Below are 24,192 nucleotides of genomic sequence, written 5' to 3'. Positions count from 1 at the left end.
CCCATTTATCTTCTGTATATATATAGGAGGGCTACTGATTATTTTACTTAATCTTGTATCCTGTCACTTTGCTGAAGGTGTTTATCAGCTGTAGAAGTTCCCTGGTAGAATTGTTGAGGTCACTTATGCAAACTATCATATCATCTGAATATAGTTAAAAGTTTGACCTCTTTCTTTCCAATTCATATCCCCTTGATCTCCTTTTGTTGTCTTATCACTCTAGCTAGAACTTCAAGTAGAATATTCAAGAGATATGGAGACAGTGAAGAGCCTTGTCTTTTTCCTGATTTTAGAGGAGTCACATTGAGTTTCTCTTCATTTAGGTTGATGTTGGCTTGCTGTATATTGCCTTTATTATGTTCAGGTATGTTCTTTTTATCCCTGATCTCTCCAAGACCATTATCATGAAAGGGTGTTGGATTTTGTTGAAGGCTTTTCAGCATCTAATGAGATGATCATTTGGTTTTTTTTTCAGTTTGTGTATATGTTGAATTACATTGACAGATTTTCATATGCATCTCTGGGATGAAGCCTTTCTGAATGAGCACTTTAATATGGACTGAAATAACTTCTTGGTGAGTTTCCTTTCCAGAAAGATGATCTACTTCACCATAATTAGGTTCTAAATGTTACTGAAAGCCTATTTGATACTTACATCACAGAGAACATCAAAAATACTTCACTGTGAAATGAGGGTAGACTTCAGTGACAGAGTGGGTATTTGGCATATTCCAGGCCTCAAACAATTCGCAGCACCAGAAAGATCGTTTTAATAGTATAATTTAATTCCATTTTATCAAAATAGATTAACATGCATGCATGAAGTAAATGATCTTGTAAGCACTGCATAGCTAAAGATACTGATTTTTGCCAACTAACCCTTGTTAGTTGTGTTAATTAAAACTGTCTCCCTCTATAAACCGCTATCCTTTCATGATAATCATCTTCTGTCTCTTTATAGCTTCACAACCTAAATATCTTAGTTTTACTACTTAATTTTGATATGTCTTTTAATCTCAAACTAGAGACTCCACTCCCCAACACATGTGGTTTTCTTTGAAAAAAAAAAAAAAAGAACTGAGTCATTTAGATCATAGAAATACCAGTAGCATAAATTTGATGATTGAACTCACGTGGAATAATTCAACATTTGGGTTATGCAGGAATTCACATTATTCACTCACTCAGTTGTATAAAGTTCAAGGTACTATTTGACCATTTGACTGTAAACTTGCTGCTCTTTCTTTGTGAAGTTGAAATTCTTACTTAGATCTACTAATTCTTTGAGAATGTCAAATACTAAGACTCAATCACTCCATCATTGGTGAGATGATGTATTTCCCCCAAGAAAAAGCTAACCCCATCTGATGCAAACTTCTGCTACAAAAAATGGACAGAGTAAGTATTAGATGTTTCTCTTTGTCAGTTTTCAGATTAAGGACGTAGTTATACTCTCTCTTACAACTTTCTCCAAACACATCTATATTTCAGTTTAAGATATGTTAGGATTGAAATTTCGCAAATCAGTGTTTTCTGACTATTACTGTAAATTCTTCAGTGAGAGAGAATAGGAAGACTACTCCTAATTTCTTGCATGTTAACTATTTGTAGCTACTAAAGACAAAACCTGATTTATACTTTTCTCCTGAAGGAAAAACACAGTGTTAAAAAGTATCACAATCTGATTCTCCCTCACTTGTCAACTACTCTATATTTTATGCATATACTAAGTGTTTTCTTCAAATTTCATAAGTATCCTAGGAATATGTACCAATATTTATTATTGGAATGAATTTACACAGGCACTGAATATGTCCTTTGAAGATGTATTTTCCAATCTCATCTTTTAAACATCCTACAACAATGAGTTATTCTAGCTGACCGTTTTCCTTGTTAGAGCGTATCTGTTTCTATTAGTGTAGATGACCTAACTGTGTCTTGCTCCATTCTCATCTTTTCTTTTTAGTCATTACTCTATTGGCTTTATATTGTTCCTTCCTCTTCTTGTACTTCTATAGTCTTATTTAACAATTTTTATCATTTATGTTTTCTAACTCCATTTCAAAAATTTTCTCCTTTATTTATAATCCCTTTCTTATTTCTTTCTCCAGAATTGTAATCGCTAAATTCTGATTCAAATAGCTCTTACCTTCCTCAACCTTTTTAAAATTCTTTAGTTTACTTAAACATGTTTATGGTGTGATTTTTCATCTCATTCTCAGCATTTTTACTATACTACAAAAAATTAATATTCTTTAGCTGATAAGGGTTTTTTAAATGTTAATAAAAAACAACATATTTGTGCTACAGAGATGGGTCAGCAGATAAAGTACTTGCCTTTAAAGCATGAGGGTTTCAGTTCTGATCCCCAGGAAGAGAAGATTCAGGAGCAAGAAAAGGAGAAGGAGAGGAGGACATCAGGGTCCAGTCACCCAGCTACACAGCAAGTCATGAAGCAAGAAGTAAAGAAACGTATATAGGATAGATAAAGATAAGCCCAGAGGCAAAAGGTAGACCAGACAATTTTAGTTAAGAAAAGCTGGCAAGAAATAAGCCAAGCTAAGGCCAGGCATCCACAAGAAAGAAAAGGCCTGGTGCATTTATTTGGGAGCTGGGTGGTCAGTCCCCAAAAGAGCAAAAGAGTAAGAGTAGACAACAACATTTACATTGTTTTATATCAGATAAGAACACAAACAGATATGATATGTTCTCACTGTACCATCATATTGTGGGTGCCAAGTACTTTTCTGACAAAGCTCATTCGCCAACAATAGTCCAGTGACATCCTCTTTTGGAGGAGGTGGAAACTTCATGACATACTATCACAATTTTAAGAATCCTACTCCTGGGGAACTATAAAATACTAAACAATGAATTTTGATAAACACATATTGATGTCACTTAAATTAGCCTTTCTACATTACTAGATTTCTTTCAAAATATTTCAGTTTATATAAGCACAGCTCTTTAAAAAGACAGTGTTAAGGGTCTACAACCTATTCTCCAACCCTTCTCCAGACTTAGTTGTTTTTAGTAGAAATAAAATACTACACCCAAAAGAACAAAATGACTTTTAGTTAAGTCATTCAGATTCTCGCTCATGCTAAATGATGAAAGACATTCCCATTAAAAAAGAACTTAGAAAAAAAAAAGAACTTAGATTCTGGGTGGTCATGGGCCCCCTTTTGATGACTATACCACAGAAACTAGTTTGGTAAATAGGCAGAGAGATGCATAAAATGGGGACTATGAAGTTGTTTTAAGTCAAAAGGAGTGGTCTTTATTACTGACTCTCCTGTCTTATTTCCAGGCTACTTAAAGTCAAACTACACTCTTTCCTGTCCTTGAAAATGAAAGAGAGTTTCATCTAAAATCCTCATAGTAAGTGTTTACCTTGAATACTTCTTTGCAAGTTATCAAGTGAACATAAAAAAATACTTAAAAAAAAAAAGCTTTCTCAGGGTGACTTTGTACCATAGCAGGACAAGGCATTGCAATGAACACTGAAAAGATACACATACCTTTTAAACGCACCCCTCCTTTCCCCCATCACCCCTCTTTCTCCCTTCCTCTTTATCTTCATCCTGCCATTTTCTCCCTCCCAAACCTTGGGTGATATACTGGTTCTGTATTACTTACAAGGACTACAAAATAAAAGCGGTCAAAATGTATTCCACATTCTAACAATCAGCATGTGATTCACGATGGAGCCTATCTTTTTAAATTTAAACACTAAGCTAATTCTCACTCTCCTTCAACATTTTATTGATTTACTCATCATTTATTTATTTATGACATATATATGCATTTATGGGTGGGTATGTTTATGCATGCATGCTGGCATATGTATAAACACACCTGTGTGTATCTGTAAGTCTGAGGGTAATGTAGGAAGTCTTCCTTGGTTATTCTCTCCCTTATTCACTGGAAACATTTTACTGCTTTAATCACAGTCAATGCAAAGCTGGCAATTACCAATGATGTGGATATTACAATTAAAAGCATATGCCAACTTAAGTTTGCATTTTAAAATTGGATCCTCCAAGGTAGCTGACTTGTAGCTGTTTAGAAGCAGGTAAATTTGATGAGGGTTAGATTTGGTGATGTTTTCACAGAATGAAGTCATATAAAGGATGAAAAGTGTCCTCCAGGACTAGAGCCTGAGCGGCCACAGGAGCTGGAATAGTTCTGCGGACTTGAGGGAGTTTGAAGCCGGATAACAGAAAATGAGCAGTAAGCAAGGGACCTTGCTCACTGAGGCAGTCTCTCAGCTGAGCCTGGAGCTCACCTATGGCTACTCTAGTCAGCCAGCTGGCGCCTGGGGTTCCCTGCATCTGTGTCCTCAACACTGCACTAACAAGCAGGGGCCACACCTGCTTCTACACAGCGTCTGCACCCCACGCTTGTGGGGACGCAATGAGCCATCTCCCTAACCCCTCAGACCTTTGAGAAAAGCTCTCTGGTTTCATTGGCATGCAGTTTACGTTGCTGCTGCAAGTCAAACAGATCTGATGATTGAGATCATTCATTACTTTTCTGTCATCTCTGCTGTGGATTTTGAGTATATTAGAGTAAATGTATATTTACTCTAAGTTACTTTTACACAGTAGTTCATAAAGAATTTGAACATTTTTAAAGGAACCTACATAAGATTTGAATAACTACAGTTTTGTTCACCAAAGGCAAAATAAAAATACCATTAACAGTTGCTCTGGAATAACAAAATACATTTAACAAAACCTGTTGAATAACAGTGGTGGATATGAAAATGAATGATAATGCTTTAGCTTGCACGTAAAAAACAGAGACAACTGAAAGTAGCAGTGATTGATTGCTGACGAGATAAATTGAGCAACTACATGTATAGAAAGAAAACTAAACATAAAACACCCAACCAAGATACAATTCAAAGATATTTTATTATATAGACATTGAAAGTAATTTTCTTTTTTTTTTCCGAAGACCTAATACTTTTTATGTGTTACCTTTTTTTTTAATTTATTTTTTTTTATTTTATTTTCCAGTTTAAATTTAGATAGGAAACAAGGTTGCTTCACAAGTCAGTTCCAGGTCCCTCTCCCATTCCCTCCCTTCCTCCCGTGCCCCCCCCCCCCGTTATCCCCTCATTTCTCCAGGGAAGGTGAGGCCCTCCATGGGGGTTTGCATAGTGTGTCATTTCATATAGGGCAGGGCCTAGACCCTTCCCCAAGAGTTCAGGGTGAGAGTGCACCTCACATTGTTCTATGGGAGTCCAAAGTCCGTGTGTATACTTGGGATGGGTATTGATCTGCTGCCCAATGCTCAATAGATTCCCTAGGCCTCTTCACTGACACCCAGATTCAGGGGGTCTTGATCAGTCCCTTGCTGGCTTCCCAGGCTAATGCCTGGGATTCAAGAGTTAACCTTTGTCTGGTCAGCTGTTTCTGGGGGTTAAACCAGCCCAGACTTAATCCCTTTGATCATCAGTCCTCCCTCTCTGTTACTGGATTTCTTGAGTTCAGCTCAGTACTTAACCAAGGGAGTCTGCCTCTTCTTCGATCAGCCACTAAATAAAGTTTTTGTTTCCCAGACTCTCTGGCCATAGGATTGTAGGCTGGCACTCCCCAGATCTATGTCTAAAATCCATATATGAGAGAGTACATGCCATGTTTCTCTTTTTGTGACTGGGTTACCTCACTCAGGATGGTTTCTTCTAGTGTCATCCATTTGCCTGCGAATCTCATGATTCCATTATTTTTTTCTGCTGAATAGTACTCCATTGTGTAGATGTACCACATTTTCTCTATCCACTCTTCAGGTGAGGGACATCTAGGTTGCTTCCACGTTCTGGCAATTACAAATAAAGCTGCTATGAACATAGTGGAACAGACATCCTTGTTGTATGAATGGGCATCTTTTGGATATATGCCTAAGAGTGGAGTTGCTGGGTCTTGTGGTAGGTTTATTCCCATTTTTCTGAGGAATCTCCACAATGATTTCCAAAGTGGCTGAACCAGTTGGCACTCCCACTAGCAATGGAGGAGTGTCCCCCTTTCACCACATCCTCTCCAGCATAAATTGTCATTGGTGTTTTTGATTTTAGCCATTCTGACAGGAGTGAGATGGTATCTCAGAGTTATTTTGATTTGCATTTCCCGGATGGCTAAGGATGTTGAGCACTTTCTCAAGTGCCTCTCAGCCATTTTAGACTCCTCTATTGAAAACTCTCTATTTAGTTCTGCAGCCCACTTTTTAATAGGGTCCTTTAGTGTTTTGGAGACTTGCTTCTTGAGTTCTTTGTAAATTTTGGAGATCAACCCTCTGTCAGATGTGGGATTAGTGAATAATTTTTCCCATTCTGTGGGCTGCCTTTTTGTCTTGCTGACTGTGTCCTTTGCCTTACAGAAGCTTCTCAGTTTCAGTAGGTCCCATTTATTAATTGTTGATCTTACTGCCTGTGCTACTGGTGTTATGTTCAGGAAGCTGTCTCCTGTACCAATTCGTTCAAGGGTACCACCCACTTTCTCTTCTAAGAGGTTCAGTGTGGCTGGATTTATGTTGAGGTCTTTGATCCATTTGGACTTAAGTTTTGTGCATGGCGATAGACATGGGTCGATCTGCATTCTTCTACATGCCAGTCTCCAATTATGCCAGCACCATTTGTTGAAGATGCTTTCTTTATTCCATTGTATATTTTTAGCTTCTTTGTCAAAGATCAGATGTTCGTACGTGTGTGGGTTAATACCCGTATTTTCAATTCGATTCCATTGGTCTACCTGTCTATTTTTGTGCCAATACCAAGCTGTTTTCAGGACTATAGCTCTATAATAGAGCTTGAGGTCAGGGATGGTGATGCCTCCGGACGTTGCCTTGTTGAACAGGGTTGTTTTGGCTATCCTGGGTCTTTTGTTTTTCCATACAAAATTGATTATTGTTCTTTCAAGGTCTGTGAAGAACTGTGCTGGGATTTTTAATGGGGATTGCATTGAATCTGTAGATTGCTTTTGGCAGGATTGCCATTTTTACTACATTGATCCTACCTATCCAAGAGCATGGGAGGTCTTTCCATTTTCTGAGGGCTTCTTTAATTTCTTTCTTTAAAGATTCAAAGTTCTTACTATACAGGTCTTTCACTTGTTTGGTTAGCGCTACCCCAAGGTATTTTATGTTGTTTGTGGCAATTGTAAAGGGTGATGTTTCTCTGATTTCTCTTTCAGCCCTTTTATCATCTGTATATAGTAGGGCTACTGATTTTCTTGAGTTGATCTTGTAGCCTGCCACTTTGCTGAAGGTGTTAATCAGCTGTAAGAGTTCCCTGGTAGAGTTCTTTGGGTCATTGATGTAAACTATCATATCGTCTGCAAACAGTGAAAGTTTGACCTCTTCCTTCCCAATTTGTATCCCCTTGATCCCCCTTTGTTGTCGTATGGCAATAGCTAGAACTTCAAGTACCATGTTGAAAAGGTATGGAGAGAGTGGACAGCCTTGTTTTGTTCCTGATTTTAGAGGAATTGCGTTGAGTTTCTGTCCATTTAGTTTGATGTTGGCTGTTGGTTTACTGTATATAGCTTTTATTATGTTTAAGTATGTCCCTGTTATCCCAGATCTCTCCAAGACCTTTATCATGAAGGGGTGTTGGATTTTGTCAAAGGCCTTTGCAGCATCTAGTGAGATGATCATGTGATTTTTGTTTTTCAGCTTGTTTATATGGTGGATTACGTTGATGGATTTTCGTATGTTGAACCATCCCTGCATTCCTGGGATGAAACCTACTTGATCGTGGTGAATGATTGTTTTGATGTGTTCTTGGATCCGATTTGCCAGTATTTTATTGAGTATTTTTGCATCAATGTTCATGAGGGATATTGGTCTGAAGTTCTCTTTCTTAGTTGTGTCTTTGTGTGGCTTGGGGATCAAGGTTATTGAAGCCTCATAGAAAGAGTTTGGCAAAGACCCTTCTGCTTCTATTGTGTGGAACACTTTGAGAAGAATTGGTATAAGCTGTTCTTTGAATTTCTGGTAGAATTCTGCACTGAGGCCATCTGGACCTGGGCTTTTTTTGGTTGGGAGACTTTTGATGACAGCTTCTATTTCCATAGGGGTTATAGGTCTATTTAAATTGCTTATCTGTTCTTGATTTAGTTTTGGCAATTGATAGCTGTCCAGGAAGTCATCCATTTCCTTTAAATTTTCGAATTTTGTGGAGTACAGGTTTTCAAAGTATGACCTAATGATTCTCTGGATTTCCTCAGAGTCTGTTGTTATGTCCCCCTTTTCATTTCTAATTTTGTTAATTTGCGTGTTCACTCTCTGCTGTTTGGTAAGTTTGGACAAAGGTTTGTCTATCTTGTTGATTTTCTCAAAGAACCAACTCTTCGTTGCGTTGATTCTTTGTATTGTTTTCCTGGTTTCTACTTTATTGATTTCAGCCCTCAATTTGATTATTTCCTGGCGTCTACTCCTCCTGGGGGAGTGTGCTTCTTTGTGTTCTAGAGCTTTCAGCTGTGATGTTAATTCTCTGGTATAACTGTTCTCCTGTTTCTTCATGTGAGCATTTAGCGCTATGAACTTCCCCCGTAGCACTGCTTTCAAAGTGTCCCATTGGTTTGGGTATGTTGTGTCTTCATTCTCATTGAATTCGAGGAAGTCTTTAATTTCTTTTTTTATTTCCTCTTTGACCCAGGGATGGTGCAGTTGAGCATTATTCAATTTCCATGAGTTTGTAGGTTTTCTGCAATTTGTGTTGTTGTTGAATTCTAATTTTAAAGCATGGTGGTCTGATAAGATGCATGGAGTTATTCCAATTTTTTTGTAGCTGCTGAGGTGTGATATGTTGCCAAGTATGAAACAGGAAATTGGCATCACTTACATAAATTCAAGGTTTGCTTCTGTTAGACATACATATATGATCAAGGAAAAAGTCACAAGATTTCTTGATGGTAAGCAGTATTTCAAACAGAAATAATCAACACAAAGGAGATGAAGTGCTGATTGTATTAATTTCCCTAGATTCTTCGAAACAGTCTGGCAGTCTTCCCTCTCAAGAGAGAGGGAAATGTCACATTAGACCAAGAGAAATGGAAGGATGGAAGTGTGAGGAAGAGGTTGGAGGCTGGAGATGAGCTCAGTGCTACAGCAATCACCTGGCATACCTAGGATCCTGAGTTGATCCCCCAAATGAAAAGCAAGCGAGAACTTTAGAAGTGCATGTTGGTAGAGTAGAGAACAATCTAGAATGAAGTAGAAAACTCATGGGTATGAACAGCAGATCAACACTGGGAATTCTCAGCAAAGAACACAAAATTTTACCTCTACCAAAAATCATCAGTAGTCCTTTCAAGTAGAAGGGGAAAATAATAGATATTAGTTATGTAATAAAATTTAAGTAAGAAAATGGCATCAAAAGCATTAAGATACTTTTCATTCATAAATGAAAAAAAAATCCTATTACTATAAGAAAAAGTCCCACAGACGCACTGAAGAGAGTGCATTAATGTTTCTTATAGACCCTGTCACAGGAGTCAAAGGATGAGGAAAGGACAGAGGACAGGAAGAGGACTCTATGTAAAATGAAGAGAACTTCATGTAAAAGCAAAGGAGGTCTATACAAAAGGAAGAGAACCCTACATAAAGGAAAGAAACTCTACATAAAACAAAGTTGATAAAAGATAGATGATGTATGGCTTGCTCTACCAAACAAGAGGAAGGAGAATAGATGAATCTGGAAAGTGACAACCCAATTCCGGCAGATATGAACTTCATTCTGTTGCTGAGTAGTAGTAACTCCTAGATATGTGGATTGGATGGGCCATTTGCAGGGTAATGGATTAAGGTTATCAACATTTCATTTCCCAAGTAATACCATTTAGAAAACAAAATTCACAGCTTGAAGAGCTACCATGTGCTATTATTCTGTTATAAAGAAGTGACATTTTTACATTAGCAAGGAAGGATGTCATTATTATTTATAATTTTAATTTGGCTACAGAAAAACTACAGGATAAAACTATATTCAACCAGAAGGGGGATGAATGTCTAATTTCTAACTTCTGGCAGTATTTCAGTTCTATAGTACTCACTTGTAGGTCCATATTTCATCCCTGCTATCAACAGAAGCCTACTGCTTACAGTCTTTCAATTAAATTTAGAATATTTGAGGTGTACTTAAAGAGTTCACCCAGTCATTTTTATTGCCTTTCACCTAGTAGTGAAAAAGGTGTAAGAAAAAGTCCAAATGTCTGGCCATAGAAATTTCTGAAAAGCTGCTACACAAAGGAATATTTTTGTTCAAGTTATAGTAATTAAAATATTATTTGGGAATAATTCTTTAGAATCTCAAATAGTCAAATATGTTCACTTAAGACCCAGTAATGTGAACCTTATTTAAAGAAAATCACAGATTGATTTTAGTAATAACAAACAGTTTCAAAAAGATTAGGGAGGGGAAAAAGCCTGGAAACAATACCCGGATTCAGTGCTCCCGTTTGCAGAAGGTATACTGGGTGATAAGCTAGGCAGCTGTCCCAACACACATGAAGAAGGAGTTTGAGTCCTCGCCTCTCTGCTCATGTGTATTTGTTAGTTTGATGATGCTCTCTCAGCTGATCAGACTTATTCCCAATTTTAGTGACTGACAATAGTCCATTTACAGACACACTACAGAGCAGATTATTTCTGTGATACACAATGGAGTCCTGCCTGCAAGATAAGCCAGGCAATGGTGGGACAAGCTTGTAGGAGTAACCAACCAGTGTCTGACCTGACATAGGGCCCACTCTATCAGATGTAGCCCATACCTGAGCTTATAACTTTTAATTTTCTAGTTTTTCTGATGCCCTGGCCTCTTGATAATGTATGTAAAATGTGTGGCTACATTTTAATAACAACATAAGTCCTATCACATAGTATTACCATCTTTATTCCTCTTACTTTATCTTGAATTAGCATTTGTAATTTCTGTAAGTTTGAAAAAAAAGGTACACAAAGACAAAGAAAATACTCATTATTTTGCAAGTTTTGAGAAAACCTTTACATTAGTTTTCTACTAATATTTATTGAAATTTTAAAATAAAATTACCATGTTACAAAACCCACAAAAGCATAAATTACCAGTTTTCTTGCTCCTTAGGAAAATACTCCAACAGACGAAAGGATTAAGGAAGTGAGAGATTCCAACAGGAAATTAGCCCTCCTGGAATCCACATGTACATCACCTCTACCTTTAGCTACCATAACATCATTTCCACCATATTAGCAGGTTTTCAAACATCTTAATAAATTATTTGCATTACTGTTTGGAGAACCAGGCTTCAAATTAGCATTTTCAAAAATTATTATTTCTTACCAAATTACTTTAAATATCAAGAAGAAAGAAAACAAAAGCACAATCAGGTATTTCTTCAAATGTTTACATTAGTAGCGATATTAGTAACAAAACAACTGAATAATGCTATAAGAAAATCTACCTCAGAGGAAAGGTGACTCAAGTTTTGAAAGCATGTTTGAGGTACCAATGGGGTATCTAGTTACAGATTAATGTCAAACATCTAATGGGGTATTTGGTTCAAACTCTGTCTATAATTCATAAGACAGGGTTGGGTGTCGTGGGAAGTAAACAGAATCAAGAGACACTTACTTCAAAATTCTGTGAAGACAAGAAAGAGGCTCTAAGAGCAGGCAGGAGTAAGCCCAGGAACACCTGTTTCTGAACCCACTAGAAGAGTATGTGGTCATCCAGCCATTTGGGCTCACTCTATTCTATGTTGCATATGCTCTAAATTATAGATCTTGCCTGGTAGACTGTAAGCTCTTTGAGGGAAGCATCTGGTCCTTCCATCACAGTATGCAGGACAGGTGCTTAGTACATCCATGAGAGACATATTGTTCAATGTACTTAAACAAGCACAATCTGTGCCCAAGGTGAAGTTTCAAGTTTCTAAGAGCATGAATTTCATTAAGGGGTAGCTTATAATTAGTGAGAGGCTCAAAGTTCTGACCCTGAAACATTTTCTACTTCACTTTATGGGTGGAAGTAATGACAGGAACAGTGTCTTTCCCACTCTTTTTACAACTGTGACAGCTTGCCAGTCACTCAAGGTGAAGACAAGGATGTTTCAGCTCTCTCTGGGTACTTTCTAGTCCATGCTGTGTCAGCCAAAAGACACTGATATTTTCCTGTTCTCCTAAGCTACCACATTGTTGGGAAAACTTATATGCATTATGCAATTTAATTCTCATCCAAATATTCCATCTTACAGTGACTCAGCAACTCCCAAAGGTCACAGAGCAAAACAGTAGAAATAGGAGCCCAAGGTAGTGGGTTGCATGGGCTGACATTAACTATCACTGTTTTGCCTCATAGAAACACTGTGTAGAAGCAGAGAACAATGCCAGAACAAACAGGAAAATGCCCTTGCTTCTCCAGTAAGCAGGAAGTGGAAGTCACAAGCACTAATTTCAAAGGCCACTAAAAGGGTGTGAAAAAAACCCTTCACTTGCAGGACCATCTTGATGTTGACCTTCCCTTTCTGAAGCCTAGAAACAGTCAGAAACTGAAACGTGCAATGAAATACAACTTTGTTTAGCTGCAGTTTTCAAAGCTCCTCTCCTATTGCAGGTGTACAAATTAAATCATCATTATTCACTACTTGACACAAGCTGCTGTTGAGGAGACAACAGCTTCAAAAGTGCCCAGCAGCACTTCTCAATGTTTTTACTCACTTCCTGGTTACAGCTTCTTACATTAAAACCATCACATGGATAAGAAAAGTCATTTGAAGAATCATGGCTCTCAGAACAGCAGGGGACGTTAAGAGACCAATGCTTAATAAGTGCTGTCCCAGTGGAAGGATGTCCAGCGCCGCTAATAAGACTGGGAGTGAAGAGCCACAGCTGCCCATTCTAAGGCCTGTCGAAGTCCCTCATTTGGAATGCTGTCATTGGCACTGACCTAGCAAAGTGGCGTTCAAATTGAGTAAAGAGAACGTATACGCACCAAGTCTCACGAGAATCTGCAACTATGGTAGCTTTAAACTCTTTCGGCCATATATATCCTTTTTAAATGCACAAGATATGCCATGATTAATAGGTACATTTCATGAAAGTAAAATATGTAGAATATATAGAGAAATCATACCTTCTATCAATAGCTCTTGTCCATGACTGCCCAGAAGTGTACGAGATAGGAATGGGGCAAAGTCTACAAAAATTTCACGAAGAAGAGGAGCAACTTTTTCTAAAGCTCTTTCAAGTTTTGCAGTGATGCTGTTGAAATTAAGACATAAAGACTAGTAAATATAATTCAATATAAATGCCAAATAAACTTTAGTTCTAAATTAAAATATTTATAAATCACAGTAAAAGTTCAGTCCTAGTCCATGGCAAACAAGAAGCTTCATGTGAAATATGGAAGGGACATAGTTTTGCACAATCAAGTGTCTACTCTGAAGACCAAAGCTGAATGAAAACGACACTGTGAAAAAGAGCTTGAGTTCTGCACCCAAGAGGCCGAAGACACTGCCACAGATCTAGGAACATCAGAACAAATGAGTTCTTCTGTATCTCCGCACATCATCAATGAAAGTGGCTTTAAGACGTACTGTGTGGTCACTATACCAGTTACAAAGAATTTAAATTCCTGTTCTCAAAAAGCATTTTCTATAAAATTGGACAACTAAAGAAGTAACTGGAAATCAGGTGACTTGCTCTGTCAGAATACTATTTTTTATTTCCTAAACCCATTTACTTTCTCAATCCCTAAAATAGTGTTTATATTGCTCAGTACTGCATGCTAAATAGTTGCTTTGTGGGTATATGTTACAAGTAAAAGAAAAAAAAAGGGGAGAGGGAGATGTTTTTACATAGGCAGGTTAATAATTTGGCTACAGATCTATCCCTCATATAACTAACTGATGAGAAAGACTGCTTAAATGACAATACCAGCTCTGCCACAGACTACGCCACTGGACGCTATGAGCATCAGCTTTGCCTGCCTAAAGAATGATGAGCCTAACATCTGCCCAGTGGGAATTAACCAGCTAAGGCAAAATTTGAGCAGAAAAGCACCCAGTACACACTGTGATGTCAGTAATGTTAGTTTTGTAAGTGATATTTTGAATAAAATTCACCCATATGTATTCTTGTGACATACAACCCTGATATATTAAACAACAACAACAAAATCAATATGACGTTAGATGGGTCCACTGCCCACACAAGAGACGCGCAGTAAGGAGTGAACAGTAATGCGTCCATTTCAGACAGGTCGTCCAGCTGTGGGGTGAGGCAGAATCATGGCAGACCCTGCTGACACAGACTGCCCAGCCACCCATTTCTGATTGAGCACATAGAGCAGTAATAGGAGAGCTTACATGCAAGTCTTAGGTGATGCTGATGCTGATGCTGGTGAGGGACCACTCTGACACTGACTGCTCTAAAGACAAACTGATGCTAAGGAGAGGAAGACAAAAGCTTGGGAGTTAAGACTATCTGAAGGCTCAGAATTCTCACCACCACTACACATTTTCTTTGACTTTTATAACCACAAGTAAAGCTTTTTCTTTTCATCTTCTATTTCACCAAATCCTTTTCATCTGCAGGACCATGATCCCAGATAAAGTAATTCCATCTACTATGAAAGCATAAGTGGGTTATAATTGTAAAAATGAGATAGATCTAGATAATTATTGTTCTCTAAAGCTGATTTCTGAAAGAAGCACTGATGTTTAGTTGTATAGAAACTGTATTAGTTTGCACAGAAATACAAAAATTCAGGATTCTAGAGGTTTATATCCATCATCACACCATATTGCTAGATTTCCTCATCACACAACACAAAAGCATTTGTATCCCTTTCTCCATTGAAGAAACTGACAGGACACTGCTGATGTTGATATTTACATATTACCACGTGTGTTTTCAAAAGAGGGTAAACTAGGTGTTCATCCATACATAACTGTCAAAATCAGTGGAACAGAAATAAAATTCAACCTTAGAGCCCCTTTATTTCTAGGCAAATAAAGACTTCAATCCCTCCACCTAAAAAGGCATGTTACACTGGGTCTGCACTTCTAATGATTCCTTTTCTTCTTGGAGAAAAGCACAGTATAAACTGTTGAAATTTCATGGTGTGCATGGGAAAACTATTAACATGTAACAAAGAAATGATGACGCAGGGCAACTCCATGGCTTTCTGTTCTATTAATAGATGTTTCTCCCAAAGATATAGCAAAAGGAACTGCGGGGCATGGTGGGCACATCTAAACACTAGGGGATGGGGCCAGAGAATGGCAAGTCCTAGTCAGACTGAGCTACAGCATAAGACCTCAAAGAAACACTCAGAAAAAAAAAATCAAAGAATTCTTTGAAGAAAATTGTTGTTCAAGAAACAGCAGCATGCTTTATTTACTTGAGAGGGACAGTGAGACCTTCTCAGTTTTTGAGTTCACTTCATGTACAAACCACCATTCCTTTGGAGCACAGAGCACACAAGTGGGGTGACTAGAGAAGTGGCACCCCGACTCCAGTTGCACTCAAGCACCATCTTGGGGGAAGCGCTCGCCCTGAATACAGACACTACCTCGGGGCTGCAACCAAAACTGCTTCAGCTTCTGACTTCTCTCTACTTCCTCCACTCTTTACTTGAACAAAACATTAGAGATGCTCATGAGGCTAGATCAGTGGCTCCTTTGAATTTGGCTTTTCTTTTTTCTGGATAGTGAGCAAAACCTCTTAAGAGCACCACTGATTTCCATATAGAAAATAAGGACAGCGACTGAAGCAGTTTATCAACCATTTTAACAAAATTACTGAGGGGAGGGGAAGGAATAAAACCTTCAAATGAGATAATGATGCTTCAGATGAGAGTCTACAGATGTGCAATCTAATAATAGAATAATGTGGTCGACAATGTAAGTACTTAATTACCTTCCTTCCCTTTTTTTTTTTTTTTTGATGTAGGGTCTCACTATATAGCTCTAGATATCCTGGAACTCAATATGTAGACCAGGCTGCCCTGAACTCACGGAGATCTGTTTGCCTCTATTTCCAAAGTGCTGATATCAAAGGGGTGCAGCACTACAAGCCGGTACTTCCTTTAACAGGCATTTTAAACATCTCGGTAAATTAAGCCATGGGAGAAAACAGTGTCTAAAAACCCGTGGCTATAATACTTATTAAATTTTTCTGAACAAAGATTTGACCTCAAGCTACCATCCAAGGTCATGGTGCTTGTAAGAAGAATGCCAGCAGACTGGGCATTATTTATATAATTAAAGTACAGGCTTCATGCTATATATTCTATTCCTAGAAAACTCATGATTACCCACACTATTTGGACATTATACATATTATTTTCTTTTAGTAAACTCCCTATTATAATTGTTCTACTTCATAAAATTGTAATTCTGATTTACTCTCACTGTCAATTCTTTTGTAGTATCATAGTTACTTATCATAATTTCATGAATATAGAAAAATTAAGTATACTTTGTAAAGTTTTTAAATGTACTCATTCCTTAAAATCACAGGCAGTTAAAGTAATGGACCTCGAAGATACCACAGATAGAAAATAATTCAATTAGGGAGTTCCGTGGTAGAAACACTTTACCAATTAAATGTTCCTGTATGAATTAGGAAATGTAGGCATAGGTAATGAAATGGTTTGTTTAAGAAAAAAGCATAGAAAGGGAGTATTATGGTAGAGAAGCCATACGATGTTGTTTAATAAGCTACATGTTATGACTAGTAACTGACAAGCTCTGGCTTTAAGCATTTTATCAGGCTTTCATTCAATTACTGCTATGAAACATGAGTAAGCATACTAGAGAGCTGGTGGGTAAACAGATCAGAGATTTCAGAGTCAGTAACATGCAGTCAGACAGTTTCTAAGCTGTACGTATCTAGGGTTGATACCACTAAGCAAAACATCATGCTGTAGAAAGGAAATGTCTGCTTATTTTATTTTTCCATGATCTTATAAAATCAATAGCTGTCATTTTCCCTGATTTTTTCCAAACAGAATAACATATACTTTAAAAGCACAATGTACACATTAAGAAAGTAGGTAGAATTGCACAAGATTAAGATACTGAGGCTGAACAGAATTCTTCTATATAAGAAGTTTATTACTTTATAATGTAAACTAAATTCCAAGTAAACTTTTCTCATGTTTTAAGAAACATGATGCCTATTATGGATGTGTTTAAAGAATTTTAAAAGCTTTAGAGTGCACTTTTGGAATTATTAATTGGATGTTTGGTAAATTGAAAGGAAATAACTGAACATGGAAATGCAGCAATTCCTCTTTTCAAATTAACTGGATGAACAAAATGTCACCAAACTTCCCTAAAGTGATAGAAAAATATAAAGTCAAACCTTTATAAGTGGTTTTATCCAGAGAATCCACTAGTAAACCAAACATATGCCCTGGTTTGCTTATGAAGCTGCTCGTGAGTAATTTAGTATGCTTTCAGAGTAGCATTCAGTCATAGGTATTTTTGGAAAATATAAGTTGAAAAATTAACAAATAACTTTAATACTTGAGGGGAAATAAAGGACATCTATTTGTGAAGGAGAAACCCAGAGTTGCACACAAAGCCACCATACAGGGAGCCACACAATGGACAGAATCCTATTCTGACATGAGACCATATAAATGCTGTCAGATAGCTATGAGCCTTGAACCTGGTATGGAGACAAGAACTGAACAGTAAGAGGATGCAGGAACCTGTTTTACAGTCAAAACTGAGACTGAAGAAACAAGGCACCACGTGAGCTGGACATAACATTTGAAATTTCTGAAGTTGAAGTGACAGCATTCAAATACAGGAGAGTAAAATTCTGTGAGTGGTGAACACAGCAGGGCACTAAAATCATTTTCAAACTGTTACTATAAGCCTCATCAATGGATGAAGAGAGACTGGACAGAGTGTGCAAAAAAAATTTCCTTTATTTCCTCTGCAAGCTGAGATGTTGCAATAGCTGCATTGAGAAGGCATAAGGTATAGCATGGACTCATTTTTCATCTCCAGAGAACACGGTAACAGCCTCATGCAGACTGCGGGAAAGCTAGCACTCTTGCCAATCCAGGACTAAACTAAAGACTTAAAACATTGCTAGTGCCAGAACAGGAAAATTCCATGTACCCAGGATCGGGTAAGAAAACATTCCAAGACCTCAATATTTCAAGATCCCATAACTGAGAAGTGGTGATCAGAACCTATGTGAGATTCTTTCTCCGCTAGGCAGGGGCAGCCCACAACTGAGAATGTTAGTCAACACCCAAGCAGCCTACAGAGAGAGTACAAGAAGCCTGTGAATTGGAGACAAAACAGCTTCCACTCAAGTAAAAGTAAAGACTGAGAAGGTCAGGGCCAAAACAGTAGAAAGATAAAATTTGGTAAATTCTAAGCTAGGATGACTTGGCTTCTGACACTAAAATCCTGGCACATTTCAGGAATCAGTGCTACTAAGATGTGGTCAAGCTATGAGGCCAGGCTTAGTATGTTAGACTTGAAGCATGCAGATCTGAGGGAATTAATAAACATGTTGTTACAGAGTATTAGATTGCTGCAAATTTCATGTGGCCACAACACAAAACTAAGGAAATGAAAGACAGAGCAAAATAAATACGTGATCATCAGTTAAGAACTTCCCCAAAACAGTGAAAGTTATTAAAAGCACACACTCAAGAGACATAAAGCATCATGGGGAATTCTGAAAGTAAATAACCCAAATTTGTCATAATAAACTATTAATATGCAGATACTAAGAAATTTGAGGACAACAGAAGTGAAAGGCTCATTTCACAGAACACAGGATGGCATTTTATTCAGAAAAATTATGCAAGCCTAAAGACATGAAATAAATGTATATTTTAAACCCATTTCCAAAACATACAGGTCAACAAGTGTGTATTGGTCAGAAAGTCATTAGGAAATGAAAGCAAAACTAGGGGTTTAAATAACAAATATAGAGGAATATTAAAGCTAGCTTGAACTGTTTGAGGAAGTTTTTCCAGTACAGAGAATGATTCCTGACAAAACCCTAGATTTATGTAAATTAAGAGTGCAAGATATAATAAATACAAGTAAATTGTCTTGAAGAAAACAATAGCAATCATTTTAATTTTGATTTATTTGCATACTAGAGATTGAAACCCACATTGGAATGAATGCTTGGTAAGAAGTGCTAAACTCTTTGGTCATCAGTCCTCCCTCTCTGTTACTGGCTTTCTTGAGGGATTAAGATTGGGCTGGTTTAAACCCCAGAAACAGCTGACCTGACAAAGGTTAACGTTTGAATCCCAGGCATCAGCCTGGGAATCCAGCATGGGACTGATCAAGACCCCCTGAATGTGGGTGTCAGTGAGGAGGCCTAGGTAATTTATTGAGCCTTGGGCAGTAGATCAGTACTCATCCCAAGAATACACATGGACTTTGGACTCTCACCCTGAACTCTTGGGGGAGGGTCTAGGCCCTGCCCTGGATGAAATGACAGACTATGGATACCCCCATGGAGGGCCTCACCCTCCCTGGGGAAATGAGGGGGTAATGGGGGGGGTGGGGGGACGGGAGGGAAGGGGAGAGAGACCTGGAACTGATTTGTGAAGCAACCTTGTTTCTAATCTAAATTTAAACTTAAAAATAAATAATAAAAAATAAAATAAAATGCCATAATTATCCAATATAGATTTAAATAAGACATACTGACTCAACTTTTCTTTAAAATAAAAAAAAAGAAGTGCTAAACTATTTGCCACAATTCAGCTCCATCAAACTATTACAAGTAAGGTGCATGAAAAATTAGCATTAAGGGTTGCAAGAGTAGTCTGCTATGAACCATTACAAGCAAATGATACTACACAACTGTACTAGTTTAAAACTCCAACATTAAAAACCTCAATAAATTAACAATGGAGAGAAACTGGGAGAAAGGAGAAGAAAACTCCATTAATCCAACACAAGTAGTAGAGAGACAATCAAAGAGAAAGCCTATCTCAGAACACCATCAAAGACATGGAAGCTCTTTTTAAAGTCCTATTGAAAAGCTCAATATTGTTACAATAAAAACTGAAACTTTGCCACGCATGACAGAAGGCAATGATGAATAGGAACAGTCAGTAGTACACACTAATGCTGCATAAGCCTACAGGATGAATACAACCACAATGAAAACATCACCTATTTTGTTTTAAGAAACAGATAAAACAAATTTTCAACCACATAACTAAGAGAAAGTTTATCCAGCTGTTTACCTATAAGTACATCAAATCATGGACCTACCCATCACTGGGGAAAATACAGTAATTTTAGTGGGAAAGTAAAAATACAAGATACTGTGGGTTAACAAAGATAATTTAGTGATTATAGAAGTCACAAAAGAAATGACTCTGAGATAATGGGCTTCATGAAAATTATAAAGTTCTTGCTTTTAACAGTCTAAAGAATGGAGCAGTAGGACACACGCAGTTGACAGTGGACATTTGTACAGAGTACATTAGTGACTCCTACATACTATAAGAAAAACTCCATTTTAAGACACAGGAAAAGAGTTCAATGACCCATAAACACAGGCAAAACACTCAGAAGCAATAAAAACAAATGAGATATAATTACCCCGCCATTATAAAATGTGACAACAGCAAGTACTGACAAATGTAAGGCACGGGATCTTTCCTACATAGCCTCAGAATGTGCAGTAACAACCACTTTGCAAAGTAGCTCAGCATTTTCTCATAATTTTAATCATTTATTTACTTATTATCCTCCCAGCAATTTTATTCTTAGCTGTTTACTCAACAGAAATAAAAAGAAATGTATTGGAAATCCCAAGACTTAGGAATTTTTAAATCATTATTTGTAACATGCCAAAATTGGAAAAAACTCCAGTGTCTATCACTGAGTAAATAGATAAACTCATTGTGAGTCACAACATGAAATAATACTTAGTACTAAACTGGAATAGAACAGTCATAAGGAAAGAGATTAAAGAACTAACAAATCAATACACCAAGTGAATAAAGACTTACGAGAACCAGTACATATCGTATGATCCCATCTTTTCAAAGCCTTTGAATGTAAAATGTAAAATAAAAGGATGAAGAGCACTTAAGTGTTTACTGATGGCAGGGATAGGACATATTACATATACAAATGTGGAAATGTCTGAGGGGACAACATATTTCCTTTTATCCTAATCTGCAATGTTGTTTTAGCAGACTATAAACTAGAAAAACCCATCAAAATGTGTATTCTGATAACGTTTATTGAGTTAGAGCAGCATAAACAAATGATCTCAATGAAGCTGAAATGAAAACTAACTTGATTAAAATGGAGACACATAATATTAAACTCCTTAAAAGAGAAGAAAATCAGAAACATATTAAGACATACAAAGCAAAATACAAATTATTGGTAGGAACCATACATTTAAGAAAAACTAAAATTCTGAAAAGGCTTTGATGTTCACAGTCTGGAAGTGAAAAGAGGGACAGAACTTAAGGCCCAGCACACTGCAGAGGTCTCTGAGGACTCCATTCTACGGGAAGATGCATATTGCTTCTAACAATCGGTGTCCTAACCCTATTCTGAAGTTCTAAGAGAATATGAAGCATGAAGAACTCCTACTTTCACAACAGAAAGGGGGAGGGCCCAAAGACCTCCCTCAAGGCCAAAACTGTCCTTATTAGACTTGAAGCTGTTTTTTTGTCAGCTTAGTAGAAGGTGTGCAGATAGAGAAGAGGCTGGGTATGAGATTCAAATCAAAACTATAGGGGCATAATTTTCAACACAAGTGGAGGATGACATTATACAGCAGTCTTGGAATGACGGATGACCATCTTCCTGTCCCTGTTTCCTATTATGCATTTGTCAAAAAGCCATTCCAGCTGGTTATGGAACTCAACAGAAAGAGTGGGGAAATGAAAGCAAATATTTGTAAAAGCAACCATAAGCAAGAAAAGAAATCATGAATTTCACCAGCATCTATGTTTTATTGATCCAAACAGGCCATATTGGTAATGATAAAAAACACCTTCAAAAACTGGCCAAGAGGAGAATGAACTGGCATTCTATTTTCAGCTACTGAGTCAGTAGACTCCTACAAATGCACAAGAAAATCATTTGGCATAGGCTAGTCACAGCACACAGAAAAGCTGGGCAGCAATTCCACTCTACATCTTTTATTTGCCAAATAGATATGCAGAGTAGCACAGCATAAACCCTGACAATAATGGATACCCACACTGTCATTTACATAAAAGCATTATTTGAAATATACAAAATCTGGAAAATTATTAATGTTTATAATCTTCATAATGAAGGGGCAGTACAATAAACAAAATAAGTGCTGGCTATTTGAGGTCCAATGATACATATTACATAAGATTACACAGACTCATTTTCAAAGCTAATGGATTAAACTGTTATCACTCAGAGATGATCAAATCCTACCATGCTTTCTTTGTACATTTGAACCACTACTGAAAATGATAGAATATGCTATACTACAAAGAATTAAAAGCTCTATAATCAGTTTTAATCAAGACCTCTCAGTTTGCATTTGAAAATATAACACTGACTTTTTAGTAATTTCCCCAAGGATCATGGCTAGGCAGTGATGAATATATTAAGAGTATGTAGCTAGCTGACATTCCCAAGAATGTTCACTTTGTGTGTACTCACCACTGAATATTTATTTCACTGTCTAAGAAAGGGAAAGTAAAGTGGTATAAGAAAGAAATCACTATACACACCTCATGTTCTCAGCTGAATCTTCTGGCATTGGGGCTACAGTTTGCACAGCTGGAAGATTTTTGCTGGTAGCACCATTCACAAAACTAGAAGAGGAGGAAGAGGAGGAGGAACCTGAATCCACAGCACCTGTTCCCAAAATAATAATTTTAGTTTTAAATATAAATTAATTAAGCAAAATAACGTTATTACTTCATTTCTATTTGATTTTCAAAGAATAACTCATCAGAATTTGGTCATTAGTATACTAATAAATTCCATGATTTTAAGTAATGGATATTACATTAAAGTCCAGTTGACTTATGTTAATCTAACAAAATTACATGTTACAAATGGGTGTAAATAAAAGACATCCACAGATGAAAAAAATCTAGATTAAATGAAGCTGATAAAACAATGCAAATTTAAATGTGAAAATTTTGTTTCCTTTTTTACAGCTATGTTGTAATAATCCTAGACCTCATGATCTAAGGCATAAATTTCAGAGCACTGGGAGCATAATTTTGTTATTCTGCAACATTAAATTCTGACTTTTATAAAGCGATTGCTTGAGAAGTCCTATCATGACTACAGCAGTACCTGATTTTAAAACAATGAGTTCTCCTCAATGATATGAAGATGCCATTTTAGAGGTGTTCCTATAATGTCAAGTGAGTACATCAAAGAGCTCTGGAGCTGAGGGACATCTAGAATTATATCTATGTTAATTCCAACTAAGTGAGTTGCACACTGGATTTCCACTGTAACAGCTGTATAGTGCCATGTGCCAATATCTAAATTGCACACTATCTCTCTGTATGATCAAATGTTAGTATTAATTCTGTGATACATATTTTATACCATCTAAAAGCTTATACTGTTATATATCAACAACTAATTTTTTAAACAAAAATTACAAGAAAGCATAACTTATACAAGGACAAAAAGTGATTTAATCCTTTCATTTTACTGTAGTAAAATAAGGACTTTATTGATTAAAAATCACTAAGTACAGATTCTACTAAAACTGTTGTATTTTTAAAACTGAAAAAATAAACTTACAAATTTTAAAATGTTATTAATGCTGCTCAATGATTGAGACAAGTATTTGCTTAAGCGAGTGTTCTACTTACTACACCCCATAAATATGTGGTTTATGATATGTCAGACTCAGTGGCATGATAAACAAGATAGATACAGAAAGCACAAAAAGGAGCTACAAAATCAATAGAGATGGGAAGAATCTAAGTAATGATAATAAATGGAAAAGTTCAAGGCTATACAGTTTGGAGAACAGAAGACTACAATAGTCAAGGAAGGAAAGTCAGGGATCATCTTGCGTTGTATAAATACCTAAAATGGAATCACAAAGATTTGGGTAAGGATTTATTTAGCTAATAATCAACAGGAACATTTCTGGAAATCTGAGAGATAGTGAGATAGAGAGACAGAGAGAGGAGAGAGAGATTGATTTTAGTCAGAC

The 24,192-nt window shown here is 36.9% G+C and overlaps 1 protein-coding gene across 3 annotated transcripts in view; it reads right to left on the bottom strand.

Moving 5' to 3' along the window:
- Positions 1-24,192, bottom strand: part of Nbea (neurobeachin) — a 485,089-nt gene that overhangs the window by 279,999 nt on the left and 180,898 nt on the right. For all 3 annotated transcript variants that reach the window (XM_040754403.1, XM_040754404.1, XM_040754405.1), the window contains 2 exons: positions 22,733-22,859; positions 13,115-13,242 (listed from right to left, as the gene is read on the bottom strand). In XM_040754403.1, the coding sequence (XP_040610337.1) occupies positions 13,115-13,242; positions 22,733-22,859 (255 nt within the window). The remainder of the gene's footprint in view (positions 1-13,114; positions 13,243-22,732; positions 22,860-24,192) is intronic.

This window comes from Mesocricetus auratus, unplaced genomic scaffold (assembly GCF_017639785.1).
Source record: "Mesocricetus auratus isolate SY011 unplaced genomic scaffold, BCM_Maur_2.0 Super-Scaffold_100011, whole genome shotgun sequence".
NCBI classification, from domain to species: domain Eukaryota; kingdom Metazoa; phylum Chordata; class Mammalia; order Rodentia; family Cricetidae; genus Mesocricetus; species Mesocricetus auratus.
Note: the sequence above shows the minus strand (reverse complement) of the source record. Positions and strands in the feature narration are given on the sequence as shown.